Source organism: Neolamprologus multifasciatus, chromosome 14, assembly GCF_963576455.1.
Source record: "Neolamprologus multifasciatus chromosome 14, fNeoMul1.2, whole genome shotgun sequence".
In the NCBI taxonomy this organism is placed as follows: domain Eukaryota; kingdom Metazoa; phylum Chordata; class Actinopteri; order Cichliformes; family Cichlidae; genus Neolamprologus; species Neolamprologus multifasciatus.
In genome coordinates, this window is record NC_140452.1 from 4,674,571 (window position 1) to 4,701,044 (window position 26,474).

A 26,474-nucleotide genomic window follows, 5' to 3' on the forward strand; every position below is an offset into this window, starting at 1 on the left:
AAATTGTGCTTTCAAATTGAAGTTATTTAAAAAATAAACTCATTAAATATTCTTTAGAAAACAAACAAACAGAATCAAGTTTTAAGAAAAAAGGAATCTTTTATTTTCTATACATGTGCCTCATATCAGAGCTGCTCAGGGAATATTTACACCATTGGAGGTTTTTCCCCTTAATTCCTGAACTTCCTTATGCAAGGCTGTTAAATGCAAAGAGGAATAATCCATAAGTGAAATAGGATAAATAAGTATTAAACCAACAAGGCTTAGTTTCTTCTGTCGCTTTCACCTTTGCGCTCTTCCCGGGTGCATTCAGAAACAAGGATGTGGTGATTCAAACTCGCCCCCAGATCCAGAGAAGCTTCACAGTTCAACCTAATAATTGTTTCCAGTTACACAAATGGTTCAAGATATCACTTCTTCTCTATGACGTGTGGCTCCAACAGTTTCTTCATGTGCAGCTCCTCCACCAGCTTATCCACACAGACTTTAAACAGAGCTTCAGGTTCCTGAAAGACAAGAATATAAAGACAACTAAACATGTTGGTCTCATGTGTACGTCAGCTGTCTAATTACTTACATTTAAAAGTCTTAAAAAGGATGGAAATGAAAGCTTTCTGTATCTGTAAAATTTTCTGCTTCACCAGCGCAAAAACAAACATACAGAAAGAGACAAAAGGCCTTTCTTTTAATTTATTACTGCAACATAGATGAATAACTTAAAAATGTCAAAAATGCTTTAAATGTAGCAAAGAGAGATTTATCAAAAGATGTATCTCATGACCTTTAAATACAGCTCATTTTAATATAAAACAAAGAATAACGTCAGCTTTCATCTCACATGGTCCTGGAAGCACATGTGGTTTTAATAGGAAAAACTAAGGGTTCAAATCCATCACTAAAGAGGCCTGTGGATAAATAGGAAACAGCCTTCCTCCTGCCTGATTTCCCTTTTCTCACAACCTTTTTCTGTAAATGTGACGTCATATACCGACATATAACTCACTCGAGACACACCAACTTAAAACTTAAATGACTCATTACTTTGTGCTCCAGCTGCCGCTGTTTCTCCACAGCCTCCTCCAGACTTAGACCAACCCACTCGACCACTTCTTCTGGGATCTCAAACTGCTGCTCACAGGGAAAAAAGTGGGAATATTTATTTATTTTTTTTCCCTTGTTGACTTTACTCACCAGGTCCTCGGTTGACTCTGACATATTGAACATACCTTGTATTTCTCGTAAACCTTTTCTCGCTTAATGGGGTCATTAGGGTAAAGCTCTGTGTTTTTGCGTGCCAAACGAAGCAGCATTGCCCTCTTCAGGTCCATCCCCAGTTTGGAGTTGAGGTCCTCCTTTGGTGTCTACAACCAGTCATTAGTTAGAGACACACGGAAAACACAATAAGAAAAAGTTCATGTTGAACCGGAGTAGTTTTCTCTTACTTTGAGGATATAATAGTCGAAGCCGTAAGCAGCATCGATGAGGTCCAGAGTGCGAGCTGTGACTGGGATGGTGAACTTGTGGTCAAGGATCTCGCTGTAAAGTTCTCTCTTGAACACTTGTGGTTTCCAAGTTTTCCTCAGACGAGTGGACATCTAAACAAAGACAGTTTAGATAACTTTTAAACTATTTCAAATACATTTGAGTAAGTAAAACGAGCACTTTTTTAATTTTCTCAGGTTAAATAATAAATATATATCATGAGGTGGTTCACCAGAAGTATTCTCATTGGCAATAGTCAAATATATCATTGAAAATAATCAGCTGCTTCCCCAATGAGTCTGTCATTATCAAATGACCTGTAGCTCCACTATATTAAACTACTACTGCGAGACAGCAGCAGTCAGAGTTCATCCCACAGCTCGTGGAGAAAAACAAACTCCTCAGAGACTTGCTCTTAAAGAAGAAATAGTGGTTCTGATTAAGACAAAAGCCTCGTGTGACCTGAAAGAGGAGCAGGCACATAAATCTGTCTCGGTATGATTCAAATAAGGAATTATCATCGTCATTAATTCAATTCAATTTTATTTATATAGCGCCAAATCACAACAAAAGTCGCCTCAGGGCGCTTCATAGATACAGAGAAAAACCCAACAATCATATGACCCCCTATGAGCAGCACTTTGGCGACAGTGGGAAGGAAAAACTCCCTTTTAACAGGAAGAAACCTCCGGCAGAACCAGGCTCAGGGAGGGGCGGGGCCATCTGCTGTGATTGGTTGGAGTGAGAGAAGGAAGACAGGATAAAAGACATGCTGTGGAAGAGAGACAGAGATTAATAACAGATATGATTCAATACAGAGAGGTCTGTTAATACATAGAGAGCGAGAAAGGTGACTGGAAAGGAAAAACTCAATGCATCATGGGAATCCCCCGGCAGCCTACATCTATTGCAGCATAACTAAGGGAGGATTCAGGGTCACCTGGTCCAGCCCTAACTATATGCTTTAGCAAAAAGGAAAGTTTGAAGCCTAATCTTAAAAGTAGAGATAGTGTCTGTCTCCTGAATCCAAACTGGAAGCTGGTTCCACAGAAGAGGGGCCTGAAAACTGAAGGCTCTCCCTCCCATTCTACTTTTAAATACTCTAGGAACAACAAGTAGGCCTGCAGAGCGAGAGCGAAGTGCTCTAATAGGGTGATATGGTACTACAAGGTCATTAAGATAAGATGGGGCCTGATTATTTAAGACCTTGTATGTGAGGAGCAGGATTTTGAATTCAATTCTGGATTTAACAGGAAGCCAATGAAGGGAAGCCAAAACAGGAGAAATATGCTCTCTCCTTCTAGTCCCTGTCAGGACTCTTGCTGCAGCATTTTGGATTAACTGAAGGCTTTTCAGTGAGTTTTTTGGACATCCTGATAATAATGAATTGCAGTAGTCCAGCCTGGAAGTAATAAATGCATGAACTAGTTTTTCAGCGTCACTCTGAGACAGGATATTTCTAATTTTAGAGATGTTGCGCAAATGGAAGAACGCAGTCTTACATATTTGTTTAATATGTGCGTTGAAGGACATATCCTGGTCAAAAATGACTCCAAGGTTCCTCACAGTGTTACTGGAGGCCAAGGTAATGCCATCCAGAGTAAGAATCTGGTTAGATACCATATTTCTAAGCTTTTTTCATTATTATTATTATAATTATTTGTAAGGAGATGTTTCCTCTTTTGGTTTAGGTGGCGTTCTGCTACAGAACTATGGTGAAGAGGCGCCTCACCTATTTTTCACATCATCTCTCACCTGTCAAACAGAGATATATGTGCAGGTGGAGGAGGTGGTTTGTAGGCTCACACGGGCCTGTGAGCGATTTAGAGATTTCCTCTTGAGGCAGAATTTTGAACTTTTTTCAGTTGTTTACACTTTCCCCAACCTTGCTTGGATCTGCTGGTTGTTGTATTTGTGGTGCTTCAAACCCATGTTGCCAACAGGGAAGCTGCAGAGTGTCCTCTATTGGACAAACTACAAAACATCAGCACTCAGAATATAGCTGAAGGACATTTCTCCCATCATCTTTACTTTTCTGACTTTCATTGATCAGCTGTTATAAATCCTGATACTGATCATGTAGGATTTTTCTCTCAGATTAATATATATAAACGCTGAACTTTCACAGCCAATAATACAGCAGGTGATGTTCTTCTTTAGCAATACAGCGCGTTGCCATTTTTACTAAGCAGCAGTAAAGCTTTTAGTTTTCACCCAACTCATATTTTCAAGATCAATTTACTTTTGTGAATGTTTCTCTGTAAAGACACAATGGTTTGTGTTCTTCAGAAGCTGCCCCCTGCTTTCATACAAGCGTTTTATATAATATAATAATATTCTTATAGGAAATTATCAAAAGAGGGAATCAAAAGCACACAACAGCAGCACAAAAAAAAAAAACCCTATTCTTCTACAGACTAACTTTGTCATTGTTGGCATATCTGTAGCCTGATATCCAGCCCTCTCCTCCCCACAGGCCGTCCTGGGACTCTGGAGGGTAGTAGATTGGGACTGGGACATCCTGCACCCGTTCCTTCAGCCCCGTGTTGGGGTTGGCTCGGTACTGGACTCCTAGAGGCCTCCAGTGGACAGGTGTGGGTTCCTTCTGTTCAAGTGACTTGAGGTAGTGCTTCGGGAGACGAGCGTAGATGCCCTGTTTCATTTTAAGGGCCTCCCACACTTTAGGGGAGTACTTCAGAAGAGGCATTTTTGCTTTTGACAGTCAAATCTGCAACACAGAGGGATGAAAGAACAAAACTTAGTGTTGCTTGTATTGACCAATCAAAAAAAATCAAGCTTTAATACATAAAGAAAATAATCTGGTGCAGAAATAAAAGAGGAAAAACTTCCTGATTTTTCTGTGACAGGTTGCATTCTTAAAATAATGAAGCGAGAACTGCGATGAAGACTCAGAAAGTGTTTTTTTTATCAGTTAATGCAAAATGCCAGAAATGCCTTATGTAATTACAAGCTGAATCGTTTATTTCTTTTAACAAATAGCTACTGGGATACAGAAACAGAATAAGTTTGATGATATTAGCTGATCGTTAACCAATGCAGGCCAACAACACAGTTACACACCGGCTTATTTAATGAAACAAGCCCTCCATAAGTGTCTGTACCCGCATTATTAAAAGGTCTCACCGCGTAATTAGAAAAAGCAACGCCGTCAAACAACAATGGATATTTTAATCCACGTTTTCTTAACATCAAACCAGCAAGGGCATCGTGAATCCTCCGCTACTGGCCGCAACTTCCGCGAAGAGCAAACAGCGTCACATGTGATTGGCCGAGAGAAGACGTCACTCTGTCGCTTTTTCCGGGCAAACCGGATGTGCGCCCACAGGCAGAAAATAAAATGTACTTTAAACCAGAACAAACGAAAGACGTGTTCTTGTAAAATACTCATCATATATATAAACGTGTTATGTTTGTGTTTCTTTCATCTTTTTGCACCAAAAGCTTCCTTTAAGAATCTAAGCGCTGTGTTTTGTTCATTATTCGGTAGAAGTATTCTTAAAATCCTTCACTACTTATAAGCAGCATTACACTTTTAATAAATGTACAAGAAATCTGTTTTTTAAACCCTAACGACAAGGTGTTTTTGTCTTTTAGTCAGTTAATCAGACTTCATTGCACACTTAGCGTGTGTGTGTGGGGGGGGAGCTTAAAGAAGAAAAGAAATCCTTAAAGAGAACCTAAATCAGTAGTGCAAGCAGTGTTGCCAACTTAGCGAAAACTCGCTATATTTAGCGAGTTTTCAGACCCCCTTAGCGACTCTTTTTCTAAAAAGCGACTAGCGAAAAATCTGGCGACTTTTTCTGGTATTATTAGAGACTTATTTATGACGACTTTTTGTGGTGAAAACGCGTATCGCTCTCACTCTCAACAAGCAGCGGTGCTGCCGTGGGCGCCTCACCCGTGCCAAAGCGCTCACGGGTGGAGGATAGTCCTCCCCCAGCTGCTATCAGGGCAGGAGACGTTCACACCTGTGCGTCCAAACTGCAAATGAATCGCGCACGAGTTCTTCTTTTACTGTTAGGCTGTTTTGTGGATCACAAGGTTTAAAACTACTTATAAACACACACTCTCACACACAAAGTAACTCCACCAGAGTGCCAATTTCGGGTCACTTTTGCCAGTCCAGGCCTGGATAAAGGAGCAGGGTTGGAATTGTGACATTAAAAAACAATAATTGCTAAAAGAAATTTAATTTGTAGTTCTAAATAAATTCTAAATGCATTTAGGACGTTTTTTACTCACTTTATGTCTCTTCCACAACGTTATTTCTCTCTCCAACAACGTAGGTTACAATTACATTAGCATGACAAATTATGCAAATTATGTGATGACGTCATTTGGCGACTTCTAGCGACTTTTAGGACAGCCAATAGCGATTTTCCTTACTAAGGAGTTGGCAACACTGAGTGCAAGAGATTCAACAAAACACGATTGTAGGATTGTAGTTCATTGAACTCTGCAGGGAGTTTACTTAAAAAGAAATATAAAATTAAAAACAATCTTTTTTTTACATATATGTTTTAAAAGCTATATTTATATGCAGATGTGTCTATCTGTCACAAGACGGAGTGGAGACGGTGTACAGGTAGGACTTTGTTTGTGAAACCCTTCTGTTTAAAGTGCTCATGGTTTGGAGGACCATCACCATCTCCTGCATTGAAGAGTTCGGATATTATTTTGATATATAAGAGTCCGTAAACATGGACTTTTATTTTGGAGAGCAGTGACGAAGGTTGACAGGAAGTGGCACAATGCGTTTTTAAGCGTTTACACAACACAAATCATTAATCGCTCAATTACTCATCATTTCAAAACTGTTCTTCGCCGTTACGCCCGAAAGGTGGAATTGAACCACTCTGCCGCTAAGCAGCTACAGGTTTGAAGCCTGCACCCCGGACCACCGAGGCTCATCCGGGCACTTACTGACAGCTTCTTTACGCCTATAAATACCCCATACCTTTAATATTCATCTGACTCACGGTGCTACATACAGTGACTGTTTTAAGCGTGCTTTAATCAAAGATAGGTCACAAAAACGACCGTCTACTGCAAGACAGATAATCTAATCTTTCTTGTGCGAATACATCACTGAAGAAAAGACATGTAATCAAGTCTGCGCTGTTATGCAAAGCAGACGTGCTTTGATTGGCTGTCTGAAAACATAAAGGAGGAGACACACGGATTTCTCAAAGGTAAGCTGCATGATCGCCGCTACAACAGAATCCAAACAGCCGACAGCTGATTATGGCTGCATTGCCTTTGGGTGTGTTGTGGTGTGTAGAAATATCATTATATAGCATTCAAATTATAAATAAAAGACTAAAAAAGAGAAACGCATAAAGCCTATTGATCAGATGATGTAAAGCGGTTTCTACAGGCATCGCAGGCACATCTCACACATAGCTGAACTCACCTCCTGCTCTTCTCTTCTTGCTTCATGGGACTTCGACGTAAACACGAGATATTTTTCAAGATCACGAAGATGTTTAGCAGGGACAAGAAGGACTCACATGGTTTACACTTACAGGAAATATACACATAAATGTTTGTTATTGTATTTTAGATTAACTCCAACTTTTCCACACAGTATCAAACTCATGTAATGTTGCAAATATAGCATTTCAGGATGAGTTATAGCTGTAGCCAAATTTTAATCGTAGAATGATATTTGGAGTGAACAATCTGGAGCAGTGAATCATTTTTATTACTTATTACTCCTGTTTTAAAAAAAAAAACAGGACATAGTAGAATGAAGATTTATTTTATTGTACAACTTGGAAACACTAACAGAGTTTTCAGGCACAAGTATGGCGACATAAGGGATTACCAAAAAAAAAAATCTAAACCATTTTACTACACACTGCATAAAATTTCTCGGAGTAGCACCACAAAACTCGAGACTGATATTGAGCTTATTCGGGTCATTTTATTTCCCCACATTTCACCATCTTCACCTCTCCGTCATGAAATGAATGTGATGATTAATTCCTTCCTCCGTGGTTATTCTTTGGTTATTGTCAGAGAAAAGTGTTCTCAATGATCAAAGTCTGAGGCTCTTCCTTTGTTTCTCCACTCGGTGGCGCCAGGAGGCTCTGGATCGCCTCCTCTGGAGGAGAACAGCACATACTCCTGGCACAGGCCTTTCCGCAGGAAAGACTGCACGCCAGGGGAGGTGGTGGTGAGGGGTCCTCTCTGTGGATAACAGGAGAAGCTCCGTCCTCGCTGCCTAACGAGGCGGAATCAAACTCTGGTTGAACAGTGCAGCAGCTCACACCTGCACTTCGCAGCACTTTAGTGACTCCCGACATCATTTCAGCACACCTGCACACATGTGAAATGAACCTGCATCAATAAAATGTCGCATTTTGAATTTAGACAGGTCATATTTATGATAGCCACTCAGCAGTGACAGTTAGAGTGAGACTGGTGGTCACATTTTGACCACCATGTTATTATTCTTTGACTCTATTAGAGTAACCTTGCATTATGCAAAGTTAGAAAAGGATCCTTATTTAACATAGAATGGAAACAGAATGCCAGAATAAAAACGTTTAGTTAGATATGGGCACAACAGCTCCTCTTTAAGTACATTCCCAACTAAATACTCAGTGCTGACTCTCAGAACACCACCGAAGAACAGAAACCTATTCGTCTCACCTGTGTGCTGGAAATCCCGTGTAGCAGTGCACATGAACAGAGGCCACAACGAGGGATTCAGTTAACTGCCAGACGTGGAGGTCGTGCACAGCCTGCACTCCAGGCAAGCATGCAATCCTCCGCCCAAGATCAGTAACACAAATATGTGGTGGTGTGGCCTGTTGTAGCAGCAGTCCATACCTGCACAACTACAGAGGGAAGCAAGAGTGAAAACAGAGGCCTGTACTACGAAACAGACTTTGGAGGCGCCAGAAAGTGATTGGCAGCATTTGAAGTGTTGTAAATTACTTGTTGACCTATAATATGTCAAACATATCTCTCACGAACGATGTCAGAGAATATGGAAAAGGGAAATAGCTGCAAACCTATAATATTATTATATATATCATATATAACCTTATTGTAAATCCTGTGGACTGCCCTCTATCAAAATATATACATACATGTATATATGTATATATATGCATACATATACATGGATATGGCACATAAAGAAAATGGATACAAATGTCAATAATTGACATTCAGTCAGACCTTTGCACAGAGAACCAGGATGGTCTAAAGTTTGTTTTTGTTTATTTGTGTTTGTTTTTTCACAAAAAAGCCCCTAAATTGAGTTTTTTCTGATGAAAAGCAGTAAAGAAAAATCAGTAAAAATGAAAATCAATAAAGACTCTTACATACAAATGTAGTTTTTTTCCCCCTGTTGGCTGCAACCAATGTTATTGTTCTATAAACATGAATATCTGACTCTGAAACAGAGCAACTATTTGTGTCTGCTGACCTTATATCGAATTTATTAAGCTACATTTGAATTGTGCTTTTATATCTATTCCTTACTTGCTTGCAGACATTTAAACCACCAAATTAATGTGAAAAACTGTATTTTACACATTAATTTATTCAAATACTTGATTTTAATCCACCAGAATCTCTTGTCCATAACTGCATTATTTCCTTCCTGACTTCAAATTGGCTAAAACTTACTAATGCACTAAGTCTATACCAGTCTTACTGACCAAAGTGCTTGAAGCACAAGCATATTCTAACTGTACTTTTAATAATAAACTACTGTACGCTGCTTTTCCTCTCACACACTCTCATAGTGTGGATTTACAGTTGTGTTGTTTTCAGTCTGCATTATGTGTTTAACCTCTTCATAGTTTTCCTGCAATATAATTTTATTTGTAAAATCAGTTGCTCTGCTGCCAGTTAACTAAGTAGATTATAGAAAAATACTCTGCTTGAGATAAACTCATTCTGGATGCAGACTAGAGGCCTGTCTCCAGACCTTTCATATGATTACAACTTTAATTGTGTAGTTTAGCATGACATAAACACACAGAGCGTGACCTGCGGTGCAGAGGTGGCAATCAGCGTAATGACAGCCAGCAGAGAGAGGCCAGGGTCCAGGTAAACCAGGAGGCAGCAGGCACCAGAGCTGTCGATGACCTCCGGGAGGATCAGTAGCATCACCAGACTGTTGATCAGGCCCAGAAGAGATGTAAAAACTCCCTGAGTGACGAAGATCAATGACAGGAGTCTGATGGGCCAGCGGTTGGTTGGAACCGGATTCTCAGTGTGAGGTAATGACTTGGAGACGTCAGAGGTTTTAGACGCATTTTGACTCTCTGAAATAAGAGAAAAGAGCAAAACACATGCTTTGAAACTGTTGTTTGGGCTAATACACAGGAACCTGAACAGAAAAAAGTGGACAGTCTACAGAGCTGAAGTGTTACCATGATGTCCCGTGCAGGTGTTGTGTTCAGGATCCTCTGTGAAATCACTCTGACCCTTACAAGCCTTCGAATCTTCAGCACTGCTCGCTACTTTAAATTCAGGCGGGTGAACTTCTGGCTGTTGTTGCTGACTTTGGGCGTCAGTGTCAGGGATGCTGGAGGTTACCGGATTGCAGAGGACGAGCGCCTTGCTGTGGAGCATATCGTGCATAGCAGACTCAACTTTTGATACACTCATGTCTTCGAATTCCTCTTGGCCCATGGATTGCTCCTCAGCCAGGACTGTGGGAGTGGAACACAGGAATGAAAAGCAAACATGGACACCATTTGATCTTCCTTACAGCTGAATATACACTGCATAGCTACGTTAGAGTACATAGCTAATAATCCATTCCCAAAGTCTACATGCACTTGGCCTAATCTAGCCATTAAGCTTTCTACTCTCCTATAAATTGATAAATAGCAAATGGCCTGTATTTGTATAGCGCTTTACTAGTCCCTAAGGACCCCAAAGTGCTTTACACATCCAGTCATCCACACACACAGGTGATGGCAGCTACATTGTAGCCACAGCTACCCTGGGGCGCACTGACAGAGGCGAGGCTGCCGAACACTGGCGCCGCCGGGCCCTCTGACCACCACCAGTAGGCAACGGGTGAAGTGTCTTGCCCAAGGACACAACGACCGAGACTGTCCAAGCCGGGGCTCGAACCGGCAACCTTCCGATTACAAGGCGAACTCCCAACTCTTGAGCCACGATCGCCCCGTAATTATTTACTTTTGAAAATCAACTATCGTGGCAGCCTTACCAAGATGTTACAAATGCAACTAATTCTAGCAACCAAGGTGCACCAACATATCTCTTTATCTGCTGAAGTAAAGTGAAATGTGTTGTAATCTACTGTGTCATTTGTAAGCAGCCACATTTAGTGTGAATGGGAACATAGCCATGTCCAACCTCTTATTTCTTCTTCATTTTAAGCTAATACATGCTGGCTGTAGCTTTATGTTTATTATTCCGTCTAGTCATTTCATTCCTCTTGTGTGATTCTTGTTTAGTCTACTGAAGTATCTTTGCATGATTCACAGATCAAAATAATCTTTATTCCTCTTATATTGAAACTTGGCAGCAGCTCAGTTCATCTTCTGCATCTTCTTAATGCTTTAATACCTTTAAATCAGCAGCAAGTGGGCAGGGCATCTGTGCTTGCAGCAGAGTACGGATATTAATATGTATGTGAGTGTAAAATATATAAGAAAAGAATATAAGAAAAAAAACAAGACTGACTAAAAAAACAGATCTCAGGTCTGCGGTTTGAAGCTGTAAATCTGCAGGATTGGATCAATGCGTACCATCCCTGATGGTACAATGAGCCGAAGAGTTGTGTGCAGGTAAATAAAATAGCCCTTTACCTTCTTTCATTATTTTTTTGTGTGTTACCTTTTTGGTTAACTAGTAGGTGAGATCCAGTCTCTTCCTCGCCCACCCCGGTCTTCTTATGTCGCAGACGATCGCAGCTCAGCCCGAACACGAGCATCTTATAGAGTGTGCTGACTACTCCAACCACCACAAGCAGCTGGGGTTGATGCACTGGGTGTGGCTTCAGGAAAAAGTGGATAATTTCCATGAAGTATGAAATACATAAGGAGACCAGTAGGAGGGTAGAAATGAAAACCCTCACAACCTGAACCCTGCTGTTGTGGTAAGACAGACCGCAGTTTAGAGCTGCAGGGGAAATCTTTGGGGAGACGGGCTGATGAGGGTTGACCACTGACGGTGTCTCATGGTTAGGCTGAGCAGTGACTGTCTGGCTACCAGCTGGAGGTTCAATGGAGGAAGCATGTGGAGAAGTAGAGGGCTCCAAAGAGGAGGGCGATGTTTTAATTGTGCCTGCAGTCTGAGGAAGAGGAAGAGCCAGGTGCATGAGGATGAAGAGCGTGTGGAAACCATCCACCAGGGTGATGAGGGACTTACACAGCTGACTGATGGCGATCTCGCACATCAGCAGCAGAATGGTCACTCCCAGCATGGACCAGTGTAACACCCTCATTCCTGCAATTAAGAGTACAGAAACATTCAAAACACTCCGAATCTGAGACCCCACTGTTTGCACTGAGGTCTAACATGAAGGGCCACAGTCATATAACAAATGAACATGTGACTATAACCACATGTTCTGGCATAATAATAAATAATAAGTGATGACCATTTATAGCTCAACCTAAGTGGAGATGTTTTTTGAATAAACAGCATGTTAGCACCTGATACCAGCTACCAAGCACGGTGGTGGGAGTGTAAGGATTTGGATTTGTTTTGCAGCCGCAGAGCCCGTGCACCTTGCAGCCATGCAACATGAACTCTTCTGTATGCAAAAATATCTTACAGTCAAATCTGAGGCCATCTGTCCGACAGCTAAAGCTCGGCTGCAATGGGATCATGCAACGGGACAGTGATCCCAAGCTAAGCAGGAAATCTACAACAGAATGCCAAAAGAGCCAAGGTGCTGTAATGACCAGGTCAAAGTCAGAACCTCTGACTGAAAGGCTGTGGTAGGAGTTTCAAGGGAGCCCACAAATCTCAGCGAACTGAAGCAAATAATGTGAGAGGATAAAGTCACAGGGATGAGATGTATGTACTTTCTCACAGGCCTGGTTAGAGTCTTTTGAAAAAGGTCTTTCTTAACAACATGTATGCAAACCATTTATGCATCCAATGGTTGAATGTGTCATTATTTTAAAGTCGAGAAAAAAAGGAGTGAGAGAGTGAAATTCATAAAAAATAATAATAACTTCAATAACGCACAAACTATTGAAATCCATCCATTCACTGATTTTCTCAACTGCTGATCCGGTTCAGGGCCATGGGAGAGCTGGAGCATATTTTTCAGCTATCATAGAGCAACAGGCAGGTTACACCCTGGGGAGTTCATCATCCACCGCAGGAGCTATAAACGGGTCAAATGTTTCACAAAAATGAACATTTCAGAGTTAAGAGCTGAAGACTGTCCCTGAAGTCAGATTAAGTTTTGTCCTTGCCTGAAGAAACAAACTCAAAAAGCTACACTTTGTGTTGCGATGTTGCAAAAGCATCTGTTACACTCAAGGTCAGGATGTCAGCTGCATGAGCCCACACAATTCACACAATTCACCACATGCCTCTGTGCCGTCTGGTGCACTCATGACTTCTCAGCATACGCGCACTGATGATTGAATAAGTAGAACTCTTATACATGAAATGAAGCATTGTACCTTTTGAGGACTTTTTGTTTGGTACTTTAAAAGTCATTTAAAGCCTTTTATTTCTCTTGCGATTAAAATCTTGAGCTAAAGACAACTTTTTTTTTATAATTGCAGCAGTCTTGGTTTCATAGAAACAACTTTTCAATCAAGAACACGTTTCAATCATGAAACCTACGACAAACTTTCCACAGCATGTCATATATTCTTAAGTTCATTTACCCCAGAAAAGTGGACGTCCCTCAGCCGGCACTAAAAGGTAAGCTGGACTCCTGGATGTGATCTGTGCAGCTGAAGCTGAAAAGTGTCATTCATGGTGCTCACCATCTCTCACTCTCTCTGTCCCACCACACTCCTCCTCTGCTGTAATCACAGTCATGTGAGCAGGGGAGGGTGTGGGTGGGATCATCCCTCGTTGGTGGGAGAAAATACGTTGAAAATACGTTCACACGGCCCACCCACTCTTCAGATACCCTCCAAGCAGATCAAGTAAAGCTTATTTGCACTAATTAAACCCTGATTGTGTTGTCAGGATTATATAATGGCATCATGAGGTGAGACCTTCTCAGCTCTGCCTTATATTATTTAGTATACTGGCATCCAGTCAATATTATAGCTCCATTACCAATGGACTTGCTGCCTTCAGCTGGCCTGTCTAATTATAGTGGGAATCAGAGTATAACACTCTATTATAATTTGGAATAAGCTAAATACTAAACACTCTCTAAGCCCCATACTGGTAATAAAATATTCATTCAGATATTCATTCAAGTATTTGCAGTATATGTGCTGATTATTTCATCGTCTATTTCTTGAAATATTTATCAAAGGAGGCAGAAATATCATGTTTACTGGGATTCGCATATTCTTATATTTATTCTATATATCTACATGCGATCTACAGCACATTTGTGGGGAGAAACGTTCATGTGTCGATGTCAAATCTAAGCTCATGTGAGGCTGTATGTTTGCCAGCTCAGTTTGTGTCAATGGGCCAAAATTTGATGAGTGAATTCCTAATGCTTTGTTCCACAGGGTCAACAAAAAGTCAATGTTCAGATCACACATAAGAGTTTTCTCCGTAAGAAGGGGAGTGCTTTAGTGTATTTGCAGTAATTTAAGTTTAATCAAGAATCGTTTAAAAATCTTTCCTTTTTTTAAAAAAAAATTCCTTAGCCCCTGTGAGCTCGGTGGATGTGCTGCACCCTCTCTGTCCCCCTCTCATGATCCCATAATGACGCTGCAGTCCCATCGGCCCCTGCTCCTTAGTGTCAGCGTGAGGGAGGTTGTTTCAGTCCACTGGACTGTGGATCAACAGGCCAGATAGGGGCTGACACCACAGATAAATCCCTACTGTTTCACCAGCATGCCAGCACATTCCTGAGGCACAGCTAAACCCAAGGAAAGACCCAGCGAGGAAGCATTTGATCACTTGTCGCTGTCCCGAAACAGAAAGAGGGAGCCATAAAGTTTGAAGTATTGCCTGTTATACCAATTTCCCCCACCTCTGTTTTTTTTTTTAAATTCTGGGACTGTGAATCAGTGAATCAAAGCTTAAAATCTTTACACTGACCCTGCAGCCCCTCTAGAGGTTTTATCTCTTCCAGCAATCTAAAAATAAAACTCTGACACATATTTGTATATAATTGCTTAAACATCAAAGAGTCCTCAAGCAACCCTAAAGGACATGCCGTTCTTTAAAACACCTGTGCCTGTCTGTGTCTAAATGATTAATTATTCATTTCTAGTTGAGTTCATGTTAGTGGTGGGGAAACATTGGCATCCTACTTAAGAAAGGATAAGGCGCCCTCGTTAACGATCTCACATTAACAGTTAATCGAGATCACATTAGTCATTTCTGCACTCTGTGTGTTTCTGATCAAATACTGTGACTTTCTTGTGGCCCTCCTGACTACTTTTTGAGCCTGTTGCCTGAGAAAATCCAAGGCTGTCCCATAAGTCCTATGATTTTTGGAGAAAGTTGTACATAACTAAAAGCGATGGCTAGAAAGACAAAAGAAAAAAGAAAATTAAAAAAGGCCACTTTTAGCCTATTTGCAGCAATTGCATGCTCACTAAATAAAATAGTCTGGATGGCAACTGAAATACTTCAGTTGGGAATGTTAAAAGAAATGCTTTAGTATTAGATCCAGTTCAGCTAGTTTTGGTTTAGCTTTAGCTCAAAGCTCACAACAAACTCCATAGATGCCAGCTAAAACAATAAGCTTGTTCAAACATACAGATTCAAGAATTAATACATTTCAGTGGTGAACTTGGTATAATTATCAGATCAAACTGCATCTTATTTATTGATGAAAAATAAATATTTAGGTATCATTGTATTGCCTTCGTAGCCAGTGCAATATGTTGTTTTTAGAGGGGTTTAGGTAATATCTGAGAGTTCATTGGATATAATACAAATACTGTGCTAGTACAAAAATATATCCATGAAAACTACATCCAGCTTTTTCTGAAGTGGTCTTGACCAAAGAAATTCCTCTCATCTGCCAACTTAGACTAAATAAACAAATCAAATCCTGGATGGATGCCAACAGGAGAAAACCAAAACGGAGATGCACTCTTGAAATCACACTTCATTTTAATATTGATTAAGAGAACACTGAAAGAAAGGGGAAGCTCACTGATCTGGCCCACTTAATATTAAAGCAGGGCCGTGCAGAGAGGTTTAAAGGGGCGGGTGCTCAAAGTTAAAAAGGGGCACATTGAACCAGGCTGAATAACAACAACACACATTCATCAAGAATCTAATATGGGAAGGGCAGGGCTGTGTTATCTGAGACTGTAGACAGTAAAAAGTCCATAGGAGAGATGGTAGCTGATTAAATAAGTGTCATGAGATAATAACAAAATGCAAAGATTGGTGACAGCGCTTGGAACCGTAAGGCAACAAAAAACTGTGAGAAATAAATTAGGCTCTGCCTGTGAATCACTCTTTGCTTCTCTTCTTCCATCCATCCCATCCTTTCATATATCACTCTCCACTTGCTGTCTATCTGAGAACAAGGCACAACTTGCTATTGCAATAAACTATAATCTAATTATCCACACCTAACAATTCTTGCACTTAATCTATAATAAAATGATGACAGAAAAATGTTATAGCACTGCCTTTAGTAGCCTCACACAGCTCCTACTGTTTCCTCCTCATGTCCTTACCAGCCATGTCTGGACAATGTTATATCATGAGTAATAATTAAAAAAAATCCATACACATAAAACAAACACATGCACGCACACACAGTGACGTTTTAGACCTTCTTCAGAATACTGTATATACTATGGGCATCATGGTGCTGATCCAGAATCCTTACATTTAGGGATGCAACGATACCAATTTTTTCAAACGATACGATACCGATACTTGGATCTGAGTACTTGCCGATACAGAGTACAAAAACCGATACTTCTACCACACACACACAAATGCAATGAATTGGAAGACAGGTTTTATTTTATTCTCTGCCGATAAAAAATAATATCTTAATGAAAATGACCACAAAAAAATTTCAAGTGAAAAATAAACACTTCTGTTAAATTATTGCAGAGTCTCCACATTGTAATTTAACAAAATATCACTGAACTATTGGCACTGTCTCGAACTTTCAGAATAATAAATAAACACTTCTGTTTGGAATAAAATAAATACAAATTAGGTTTGAGAATAAAATAAACTTTTAAATTATTAATTAGAGTGTCCATATTATAAACAAACAAAATAACGAAAGTATTTGGCATTGACGAACGAACTCCCCATCTGCCCGTGGATCATCAGTCCACTGTGCCGTTAAACAAGGACTGACATCGCGCACACACTGCTTGTCTTTACCTCTTTAGAAAGTTTTGGCACCATTATCTCCCTGATGTGTGGGCGGCTGGGAATTTCATATTGCAGCTCGAGTATGCTGAGAAGACGGTGCAATCCTATGTTTTCCACGACCGGCATTGGCTGGTCATCCAGAGCGATAAAATGAGTCAGAGCCTCTGTTATTTTAACTGCCCGTGGATTTTCTCTTGACATTTTTCATCGCTTTTCCAAAACCTGAGTTAAAGTTGGCTGTTCCACACTGCTGACATTTTGTTTAGCCTAGCTACAGCAGCCTCCAGTTTCTCTTTTTTATCTGGAGCCGCCAGTCTCACTCGCCTAACCCTGTGACTGTTTAGCGCGGGATGTCCCCCTAGTGGCCAATCTAAAAAACTACAACAGAAATGACAAGCCACCCTCTGATTAATGAAATAAGTTAGTATCGGTTCATGGTATCGGTTAACTTTTACGAGTATGAGTACACACACATTTTACAGTATCGGCCCCGATACCCGATACCAGTATCGGTATCGGTGCATCCCTACTTACATTATTATTTATTACTAGAGCTACAATAATAAAGCAATGAGGAGGGGGAAGTAATAAATATGAAATAATGTATTTATGATGATTCCATTTGTTTCACTATCCACTCTGTGCAGGGGCAAAGCTTCTTACATTTTTAAACTGTACACAGCAAATCCAGCATGTCCAAATTAACACTGTCAGATTTGATTTCAACACTTTTAAAGTGTCTATATGGGTCCACACCAGAGAGTGTTAATTTAACTCTTTTTGGAGAGTTGGTACGTTAACTCTGATTCAGTGTTAAACACCAAATCTCTCTGGAGTTGATAATTTAACACTTGGTGTTAAGAGTTTATATATTAACTCTCAAAGAGTATTTTAGTTTAACTACGTAAGAGTTATCTTCTAATTAATTCTAAAAAGCGGGAATTTTACTGTTCTGAACTTCTAGAAATTTCTTTTGGAAATAAACATTTACTAAAAAGACGCAATGGTTTTTGAAAAACATTTATTCTGAACTGTGCACCACAATTTCAAAACATTTTCTGAAAGATGTAACAGTGTACATGTTCTCACTTTCATTAGAATTTCGTTTATCAAAAGGTCTGACATAGGTGAGCTGGTAAATGCAAATAACAGCATTCTCATCACTTATTTCAATAAATACAAAATACAATACGCATGTCCTTCATTCATCACTTTGTGGAACTTCAGCGCACTTCTGCTCTCCCCCATATTCCGTCTTCACAAGCGTATCCTATGTGGAGATTGAATAAAAATTAGTTGACACTAATTAATGGTACAAATCAATTGCAGCGCAGTAAAAAAAAAAAGGAATCCTTTTTGAGCCATTACTTGTGTAAAGTATTTTCCCAAAAGACAAGGACACAGACAACAGGTAATACTGAACTAAATGTAAAACCTCAGCCTTTTTCATTTTTACCTAAACCGTGTGCACAAAACTCTGGAGGAATCTAAGTGCTAACGTAGAACTCAGTCGGGACTCGGGACATCTGCTACTGCTGTTTGCTCGTTTTTTATGGGAGATCGTTTTCAGGCTTCAAGTAGCACCATTATATCAACATTTCACATTCTAGACATTGTTTTAAGTGTATTTGACCAAGAAATTTGACTGAAAATTCACATGCAAGCTTTTTTTCAAGGCTGTGGTATTTGCCCGCAAACAATACCTTTCAGCTAGCTAAAACAGAATATTATGCTATCACCGAGCAACATGGCTAATGCCTTTCACACAGCTTTGTCTCAACTCCAAAGAGCCACAGAAGTAAAAGCTAATAACAATAATTGAAACAATCTTTGAAAACATGACTTACCAAGCATGGCAAACAACTCAAATATGTAGAGCAAAATGTTCTGAAACGGCTTCACTTCAGCTTCGATTGGAGCCCCCAGCACGGCTCTATTGGTGGTATTTACTCTATTGGTGTCATAGCCCCTGTAGGAGTTCAGAGTTAAGAGGTCAAGAGTTAATGTTTCCATTGTAACACCTCCAGATTTGAAATAGAAACACTCATTTTTAACACTCGATTTTAACTACTATCATTTTACACCTCAGAGTTACATTAAAAGAATGTGACTCTACTTAGAGTAAAATTAACTCTAAGACTACTAACACCAAAACATTTAACACTTTTGAATTTGCTGTGTAGAGATACAATAATTTTTCTGCTGTAAAATCCAAATTTTTTCTTATTTAAAATATAAATCTAATATAATCTGCTTCTTAATGTATGTTCTTTAAAATACAGCGTGTGTTTTTTGAAATATTGTGGCGAGCTCAGACAAGGAGGAGACAGAATTTCCGTTCGGTCTTGCTCCCCCGCCCTCTTAGCCAGGGAGCACAGCCATTTATTTACATCTGCCAGAAGAACACTGCTGCTAACTAACTGCTCAGCGCGGCAACAGCGCAGCAACAACAACAACAACAACAACACACAGGGCGCCCTCTGACCCCAGAAGGACACACCGTCGCGGCGAGAGGGCGTCACCCGTCACTATGGTAACATAAACAAAACATAACTGTAAAAACAGAACCCCGAACCCCTGACCCGCTACATAGCCCCCACCTAAGGGGTCAGTTGTCCGCGACAACCCCATTACCCCACACAAAGTCCTGCAAATGTCCAGGTGCCTTCTTTTGGCGCACCGGCCGGTCTCGACCGGCGGGGGAAAAGTCACTCGGGTCAGAACATGGGGTGCCACCAGCATCTCCAGCCCCGGCGTCTGCCAGAGCAAGCGGTCGGAACGGTGAGAGCCTGTCCCGGTGCAACACCACCATGCGCCCCTGGCCCGGCATGCGGCATGCGGCATGCGGATGCGGTACACCACTTCTGTTAGCCGCTCCACGACCTCCGCCGGCCCTTGCCAGTGACTGCACAGTTTGGAGGACACTCCTCTCTTGTGGACCGGGCAGGGCACCCAAACCTTGTCGCCTGGCATGAAAACCCCCCCTCGGCACTTGGTGTCGTAGGCTCTTTTCTGTCGTACTCCGGCGCTGGCCTGGGCCTGGCGGGTGTAGTCATGAATAGGGATGGGTACCGGCCATGATGGCACCGGTTCTGACATAAACGGTAGTAACCAGACCGAAAAGCAGCGCACATTTCGGTGCTTTATTTCGGTGCTTTTTTTTCCTGAGATGTCATACACTTTGAATTCTAGCCAATCATTTTACGTTTCTGAGGATAGTAGGCGGGTCCAGGTACGTACGTACTTTTAGAGCAGAGCTACACATTAAAAATGCCCAAGGCGAAGCCAGACTTTTGACGTCAAAAGTCTGGCTGTACTTCACAGCAAAATAAGCAAACTCAGCAGCCTGCAACAAGTGCTTTAGGGTGATACTGTGCAAAAGAGGTAACACCTCAAATCCGATGAAACACCTGGCGACGCATAGCATTTTTTTTAAAAGCCGAGAAATGCGCCGTATTTGATAGCTTGCTGCGAGCACATCCACTGCGGGTTTGGTGCCTGTTATCGACCCGGAGTTTGCAACATCCGCAAAAAACCCGAAGAGGAGAGTCCTGGCCCCTAGCCCTGCCAGTGTAGCAGAAATGATGAGGATGATGATGGCAGCAGCAGCCGTTCTTCTCTGCGTGAGTAGCTTAATGTTGTTCGTGTGTAATTTACGTTGAGTAGGCTAACCACGTTATTACATTAACGCATGTAAGGTGAACTAGCAAACACCATCATAGCTACATGCGGCTGTCTTCTTGTTTGATGGCAGATACTCCCTTCACCCTGGCCAAAAAGGCGAAGATGACCAAAGAAAAAGTGGAAAACAGTTGAACATGAGAGGTTTTTGGACAAATTTTGTGTTTTTTCCATTGTTTAAGCACTGCTTCCAGCCAAGAGTGATACCATATATGCCCTATAGCTGCAGAAAAGGCTAACATTGTTATCTTTTTACAATAAAACAGCTGAACATGAGAGGTTTTTGGACAAAGTTTGTGTTCTCCATTCTTTAAGCACCGGTTTGAGCACCGTTTGAGCACCGGCACCGTTTCAAAAGAACCGGTTTGGCACCGGTATCGGATAAAACCTGAACGATACCCATCCGTAGTCATGAACCACCTGCAGCCGCTCCCTCAGCCTCCTGTAGTAGTCCATCTCTGGCCCACCATCAATCTCCGGCTCGGGGGGGGGGGGGGACCCGAACACCAGATCCACAGGCGTCCGGAGCTCCCGTCCAAACATCAGAGCGGCAGGTGTGCACTGGCTGGACTCCTGAACCGCAGTCCCATACGACCAAAGGACCAGGGGCAGATGTCGGTCCCAATCCCGCTGGTGGCGGCTGGTGAGAATGGCGAGCTGGGTGGTCAGTGTGCGGTTGAAGCGCTCAACCAAGCCATCACTTTGCGGGTGGAGCGGTGTGGTTCTCGTCTTATCCACCCCCAGCCGCCGGCAGATCTCCCCGAAGACCTTCGATTTGAAGTTACGCCCCTGGTCACTGTGGAGCTCAGCCGGGACCCCAAAACGGGTTAACATCTTCTCCACCAGCCTCTCGGCCGTCGTTGTTGCACTTTGGTCCGGCACCGCGTAGGCCTCTGGCCACTTCGTGAAATAGTCCATAGCCACCAACACATACCGGTTCCCTGACTCCGTAACGGGGAACGGCCCTAGGACGTCCACTCCCACTCTTTTCATTGGGGCCCCCACCAGATACTGCTGAAGGGGGGCAGTGGAGCGTTGAGTTGCGCCCTTCTGTGCCGTGCAGGTGTCACAGCAGTGCACATGAAGTTCCACATCCCGTCGACAGCCAGGCCAGTAGAACCGTCCCCTGAGGCGGTGGAGAGTTTTGGCATTCCCATAGTGTCCTGCCCCCACCGAGCCATGGACCAGCTCAAGCACCTGCGACCGCAGCGACCGAGGCACCAACAGCTGCAGGAGATCTCTGCCCTGGCCGGAGGCCCACCATCTCCAGTACAGGAGGCCGTCGTGGGTCTCCAGATTGTTGTGGTGGGAATAGTAGGCCTTCACCTCGGGCTCCCGAGGTGAAGGCCTACTATTCCCCGACACCCCTGTCCAGGCGGGGAGTTGCGCCGCCTCCAGCCAGGCCCCCACCTGAACCAACGTCGCGTCGGCCTCCTGCTCCCGCTTCAGCTGCTGCGTTGTCAAGGGGAGCCACCCCCCTCCACCGGCTGTGGCCTGAGCAGTAGCCACCCCAGCACCTCCTGGGCCCGCTCCTCCTGTCGCAGGCAGTAGCGGCACTCGACGGCTACACAGGGCCGTCTGGAGAGGGCATCAGCGTTGCCATGCTGTCGACCTGCCCGATGCTGGATCTTGAAGTCGTAGCCCTGAAGGACCTCCAGCCAGCGGGCTACCTGCCCTTCTGGGTGTTTGAAGTTCAGGAGCCAAGTCAGAGACGCATGGTCAGTGCGCAGGAGGAACCGGCAGCCGTGCAGATATGGCCGGAAGTGCCGCATCGCTAGCACTACGGCCAGCAGCTCCCGCCGGGTCACGCAGTAGCTCCTCTCGGCTCGCCCCAAGGCACGACTGAAGTACGTCACCACCCGTTCTGCAGCCTCGTCCTGCTGGGAAAGGACCGCCCCAAATCCTACATTGCTAGCATCAGTGTCCACAATGAAAGGTTGCCGGGTGTCGGGGCTCTGGTGAGGGCCTCCTTCAGCTGTGCAAAAGCCGCAGCACAGGCATCCCCCCAGCCAAACGGCTGTCCCTTGTCGGTCAGCCGGTGGAGGGGACTGGCCATCATCGCGAACCCCTTGATGAACCGACGGTAGTAGGAGGCTAAGCCCAGGAAGCTCCGCAGTTCTTGGACGTTTGAGGGAGTCAGCCAGTCCCGGACCGCAGCCACTTTTGCGGGGTCAGTGGAGACACCTCGAGCGCTGATCACATGACCCAAGAACGTGGTCTCTCTCGCCAACAGCCGGCATTTCGCCGGGTTGAGCCGCAGCCCAGCTCGTCGGATGGCACTCAAGACCTCGCTCAGGTGAGCCAGTGCACTGTCGAAGTCGCCACCGTGCACCAACAGGTCATCCAGGTACACAACGCAGTGGCTACAAGGGATATCCATCGTGAAATAGTCCATAGCCACCAACACATACCGGTTCCCTGACTCCGTAATGGGGAACGGCCCTAGGACGTCCACTCCCACTCTTTCCATTGGGGCCCCCACCAGATACTGCTGAAGGGGGGCAGTGGAGCATTGAGTTGCACCCTTCTGTGCCGTGCAGGTGTCACAGCAGTGCACATGAAGTTCCACATCCCGTCGACAGCCAGGCCAGTAGAACCGTCCCCTGAGGCGGCGGAGAGTTTTGGCATTCCCATAGTGTCCTGCCCCCACCGAGCCGTGAACCAGCTCAAGCACCTGCGACCGCAGTGACCGAGGCACCAACAGCTGCAGCAGATCTGTGCCCTTTTGCGGGGTCAGTGGCGACACCTCGAGCGCTGATTACATGACCCAAGAACATGGTCTCTCTCACCAACAGCCGGCATTTCGCCGGGTTGAGCCGCAGCCCATCTCGTCGGATGGCACTCAAGACCTTGCTCAGGTGAGCCAGTGCACTGTCGAAGTCGCCGCCGTGCACCAACAGGTCATCCAGGTACACAACGCAGCGGCTACGAGGGATATCCACGAGCACCCTCTCCATCAGCCTCTCAAACGTCACTGGCGCATTGCAGAGCCCAAATGGCATGACTCTGAACTGCCACAGCCCCTGTCCAATGGTGAATGCAGTCTTAGGCCTTGCTTTGGGGGCTAGCTCCACCTGCTAGTAACCGCTGCGTAGGTCGAGGGAGCTGAACCAGCTGGAGCCAGTAATGTAATCTAGGGCCTTGTCGATCCGCGGAAGCGGGTACGAGTCCTTCTTGGTGACTGCATTGAGACGGCGAAAGTCCGCGCAGAACGGGCTGCCATCCTTCTTCCCCACCAGCACCACGGGTGCCACCCATGGACTATTGGACGGCTCAATCACCCCAGCCGCAGCCATCTCACGGACCTTCTCTTCCGCTACCTGCTGTTTTGAGAGGGGTAGCCGGTGTGGGCGCAGACGGATGGGCTGAGCAGAGCCGGTGTCGATGGTGTGCTGGACCAGACTCGTCTGCCTACAGTCTTGGCTGCAAAGAGGTACACATTCTCGTCCACCTCAACCGCTGGCGCTGGTCGACGTTGAGACCTACGCTGCTACGCTGCCAAAGGTCATCAACAGCCTCGATGGTCTCGGTGGAGGGAGGTTTGTCGGGCTGAGAGGCTGGGGCTGAGGCGAGTGGAGATGACCCGGAGCCAACGGTATCCGAAATCTGCTGGGCGACAGCTGCCCGATGCCTGTCTCGTCCGGTCCCCTCCGCTCCCTGCTTTTGGCCGCGCTGGAGGGCAAAAGTCTCTGCGCCAAGAGTGATAGCCAGCTTCGCGGTGTCGACGCAGGCCCCCCAGCAGCTCAGCAGATCCAGGCCAATGATGCACCGGTCTTGAATGTCGGCGAGCCAAAAGTCATGCACCAGCTCCAGATCCTTCACTCGGATCCGCAACGGTTTCTTCCCCCGCGTAACAGTTTTCTTCCCCGTCACTGTCATCAGCTGGGTGTCTGTGGGCAACCAACCCTTCACCATTGGCCCGGATGTTCCAGGAAGCACGCCAGGTCGTATCAGGGAAATGGTAGACCCCGTGTCCACCAGGGCCTGGCATGGCTGGTCCTCAACACAGCAGCTCAGGGAGAGTCCCTTGAGGTGCCCAACTCGGCCCACCACCGTGCATCGTCCTTGAAGGGGGGCAGGAAGCTGGAGCAGTGGTCCCCTCGCTACACCGCTCCCTTCTCGTTTTCCTGAGGCTGCGTAGTTCTGGTCTTCGGGACTGGTGCTGGGCAGTCACGCGCCACGTGGCCAGGCTCATTGCACCGGTAGCAGCGGTTGGTCAGTCGACGAGGACGCCTCTGGGGCACCAAGGGTTGCAGCTGGGATATTTCGGCGACCTCCCCCTCCCCGTCGCAGTCTGCGGCTCTGATTTGGGGGTAGTTTGGGGGGGGGGGGGGCACCTGCTGGTTAGGTCGCAAGGTGAGCACCAGCTCTGCCCTTTCAGCCTCAAGGAGCGCCTCACGGAGGGTCTGAGGCATGGCCAGGTGGACGTGTTGGCATAGTCGCTCTGGGAAAAGTCCTCGCAGAAAAGCATGCAGGCTAAGCTCCTCACGGGCTGCTGCTGGAAACTCCGGGTAGCCACGACGAGCATACAGCAACACGTCCGCTGCAAAGGTGCCCAGGCTCTCCCCCAGCCGACGGCTCCGGTTGGTCAGCTGCTCTCTGCTCTGATCGGTGGAGTGCCGCTGCCCGAATCGCCTCTCGAGTGCCGCGGTGAGGGCCTGGAGCTCATGCTGCTCTGCCGGGGCTAGGTCAAGGAGTATCTGCAGTGCATCTCCCTCTAATGCTAGCGCTAGGTGCGTAGCAGTCTCCTCTTTGCTCCAGCCACTATGTCTGGCGGCCAGCCGAACTTGTGAGAGGTAGGGCTCTAGCGGGGTTAGCCCATTGTATTTCGGTACCTTAACTGGCGTGGTAGACATAACCGCTCGCGGTTGGGGGCTCGGTGTGTGGGTCGACAGAGGTAGCCCATGAAGCGTTGGCCTAGCGTCTGTCGTGACGGGCCGCCGCCACAGTGCGCTCGCGCCATCGGGGCCCGTCGGGGGACTTACATGGCCGCTCACATCCTCTCTCTTCAATCACCAGCTTCCCAAGCTCGGCAGCTTGCTCCAGCCTCTGAATGTCTCTCTCCATTACGGCGAGGGTGAGCTATCCCACTTCTGACACCAATGTGGCGAGCTCAGACAAGGAGGAGACAGAATTTCCGTTCGGTCTTGCTCCCCCGCCCTCTTAGCCAGGGAGCACAGCCATTTATTTACATCTGCCAGAAGAACACTGCCGCTAACTAACTGCTCAGCACGGCAACAGCGCAGCAACAACAACAACAGGGCGCCCTCTGACCCCGGAAGGACACACCGTCGCGGGGAGAGGGCGTCACCTGTCACTATGGTAACATAAACAAAACACAACTGTAAAAACAGAACCCCAAACCCCTGACCCGCTACAATATTATAATAATGCATAATTATGTGGACATGCATATTAGTTTTTTAGTGAAATATAATCCCACAAGAAAGGCAGGAAAAGCCCTGTAACTTACTTTAAAACTAAATATGTTCCCTAAAACGGTGGACAGAGCTACAGACCCATGACAGCCTTACACAGGTAGCCAGCAGCTATGACCAGCACTACTTGTGCCGTTAATAAAAGGACAGGTAATGTTTGTCGCGCTGTTGCACACACAGCACGCTCGTTTGTTTCAGTTCGTCAGTTGCCACAAGACAGCTTACCACCGTGTAAGTAATAAGCTAATACTCCTGTGTGCTATACACTACAGTGTACGCTGTACACCTACTTACTGGTTTTGTCGCATCCGTCTGTATGGAAGAAATATAGTAAGTCTGTGTCTCTGAGTTAATTTGTGTTTCTCCTACAGCTCCGGACCA

The 26,474-nt window shown here is 44.7% G+C and overlaps 2 protein-coding genes, 1 long non-coding RNA gene and 1 other non-coding gene across 4 annotated transcripts in view; 1 reads left to right on the plus strand and 3 right to left on the minus strand.

Annotated features, from left to right (window-relative positions):
• Positions 1 to 26,474, plus strand: part of LOC146503276 (uncharacterized) — a 195,439-nt gene that overhangs the window by 133,866 nt on the left and 35,099 nt on the right. The window lies entirely within an intron of this gene.
• On the minus strand, positions 80 to 4,777 carry mrpl28 (mitochondrial ribosomal protein L28). Its single transcript, XM_085131220.1, has 6 exons — positions 4,627 to 4,777; positions 3,905 to 4,210; positions 1,443 to 1,595; positions 1,227 to 1,361; positions 1,042 to 1,128; positions 80 to 506 (listed from the first exon to the last, which is right to left on the minus strand). The coding sequence occupies exons 2-6, from the start codon at positions 4,187 to 4,189 to the stop codon at positions 411 to 413; spliced, it is 756 nt and encodes a 251-aa protein (XP_084987346.1). The 5' UTR covers positions 4,190 to 4,210; positions 4,627 to 4,777; the 3' UTR covers positions 80 to 410.
• On the minus strand, positions 6,260 to 13,506 carry LOC146503281 (uncharacterized). The gene is made up of 6 exons (XM_085131693.1): positions 13,359 to 13,506; positions 11,341 to 11,952; positions 9,900 to 10,181; positions 9,514 to 9,791; positions 8,161 to 8,348; positions 6,260 to 7,824 (listed from the first exon to the last, which is right to left on the minus strand). Exons 2-6 carry the CDS (start codon positions 11,948 to 11,950, stop codon positions 7,521 to 7,523), a joined length of 1,662 nt encoding a protein of 553 aa, XP_084987819.1. The 5' UTR covers positions 11,951 to 11,952; positions 13,359 to 13,506; the 3' UTR covers positions 6,260 to 7,520.
• On the minus strand, positions 6,334 to 6,420 carry trnastop-uca (transfer RNA opal suppressor (anticodon UCA)). Its single transcript has one exon. It is a non-coding gene; the product is annotated as a tRNA-Sec (tRNA).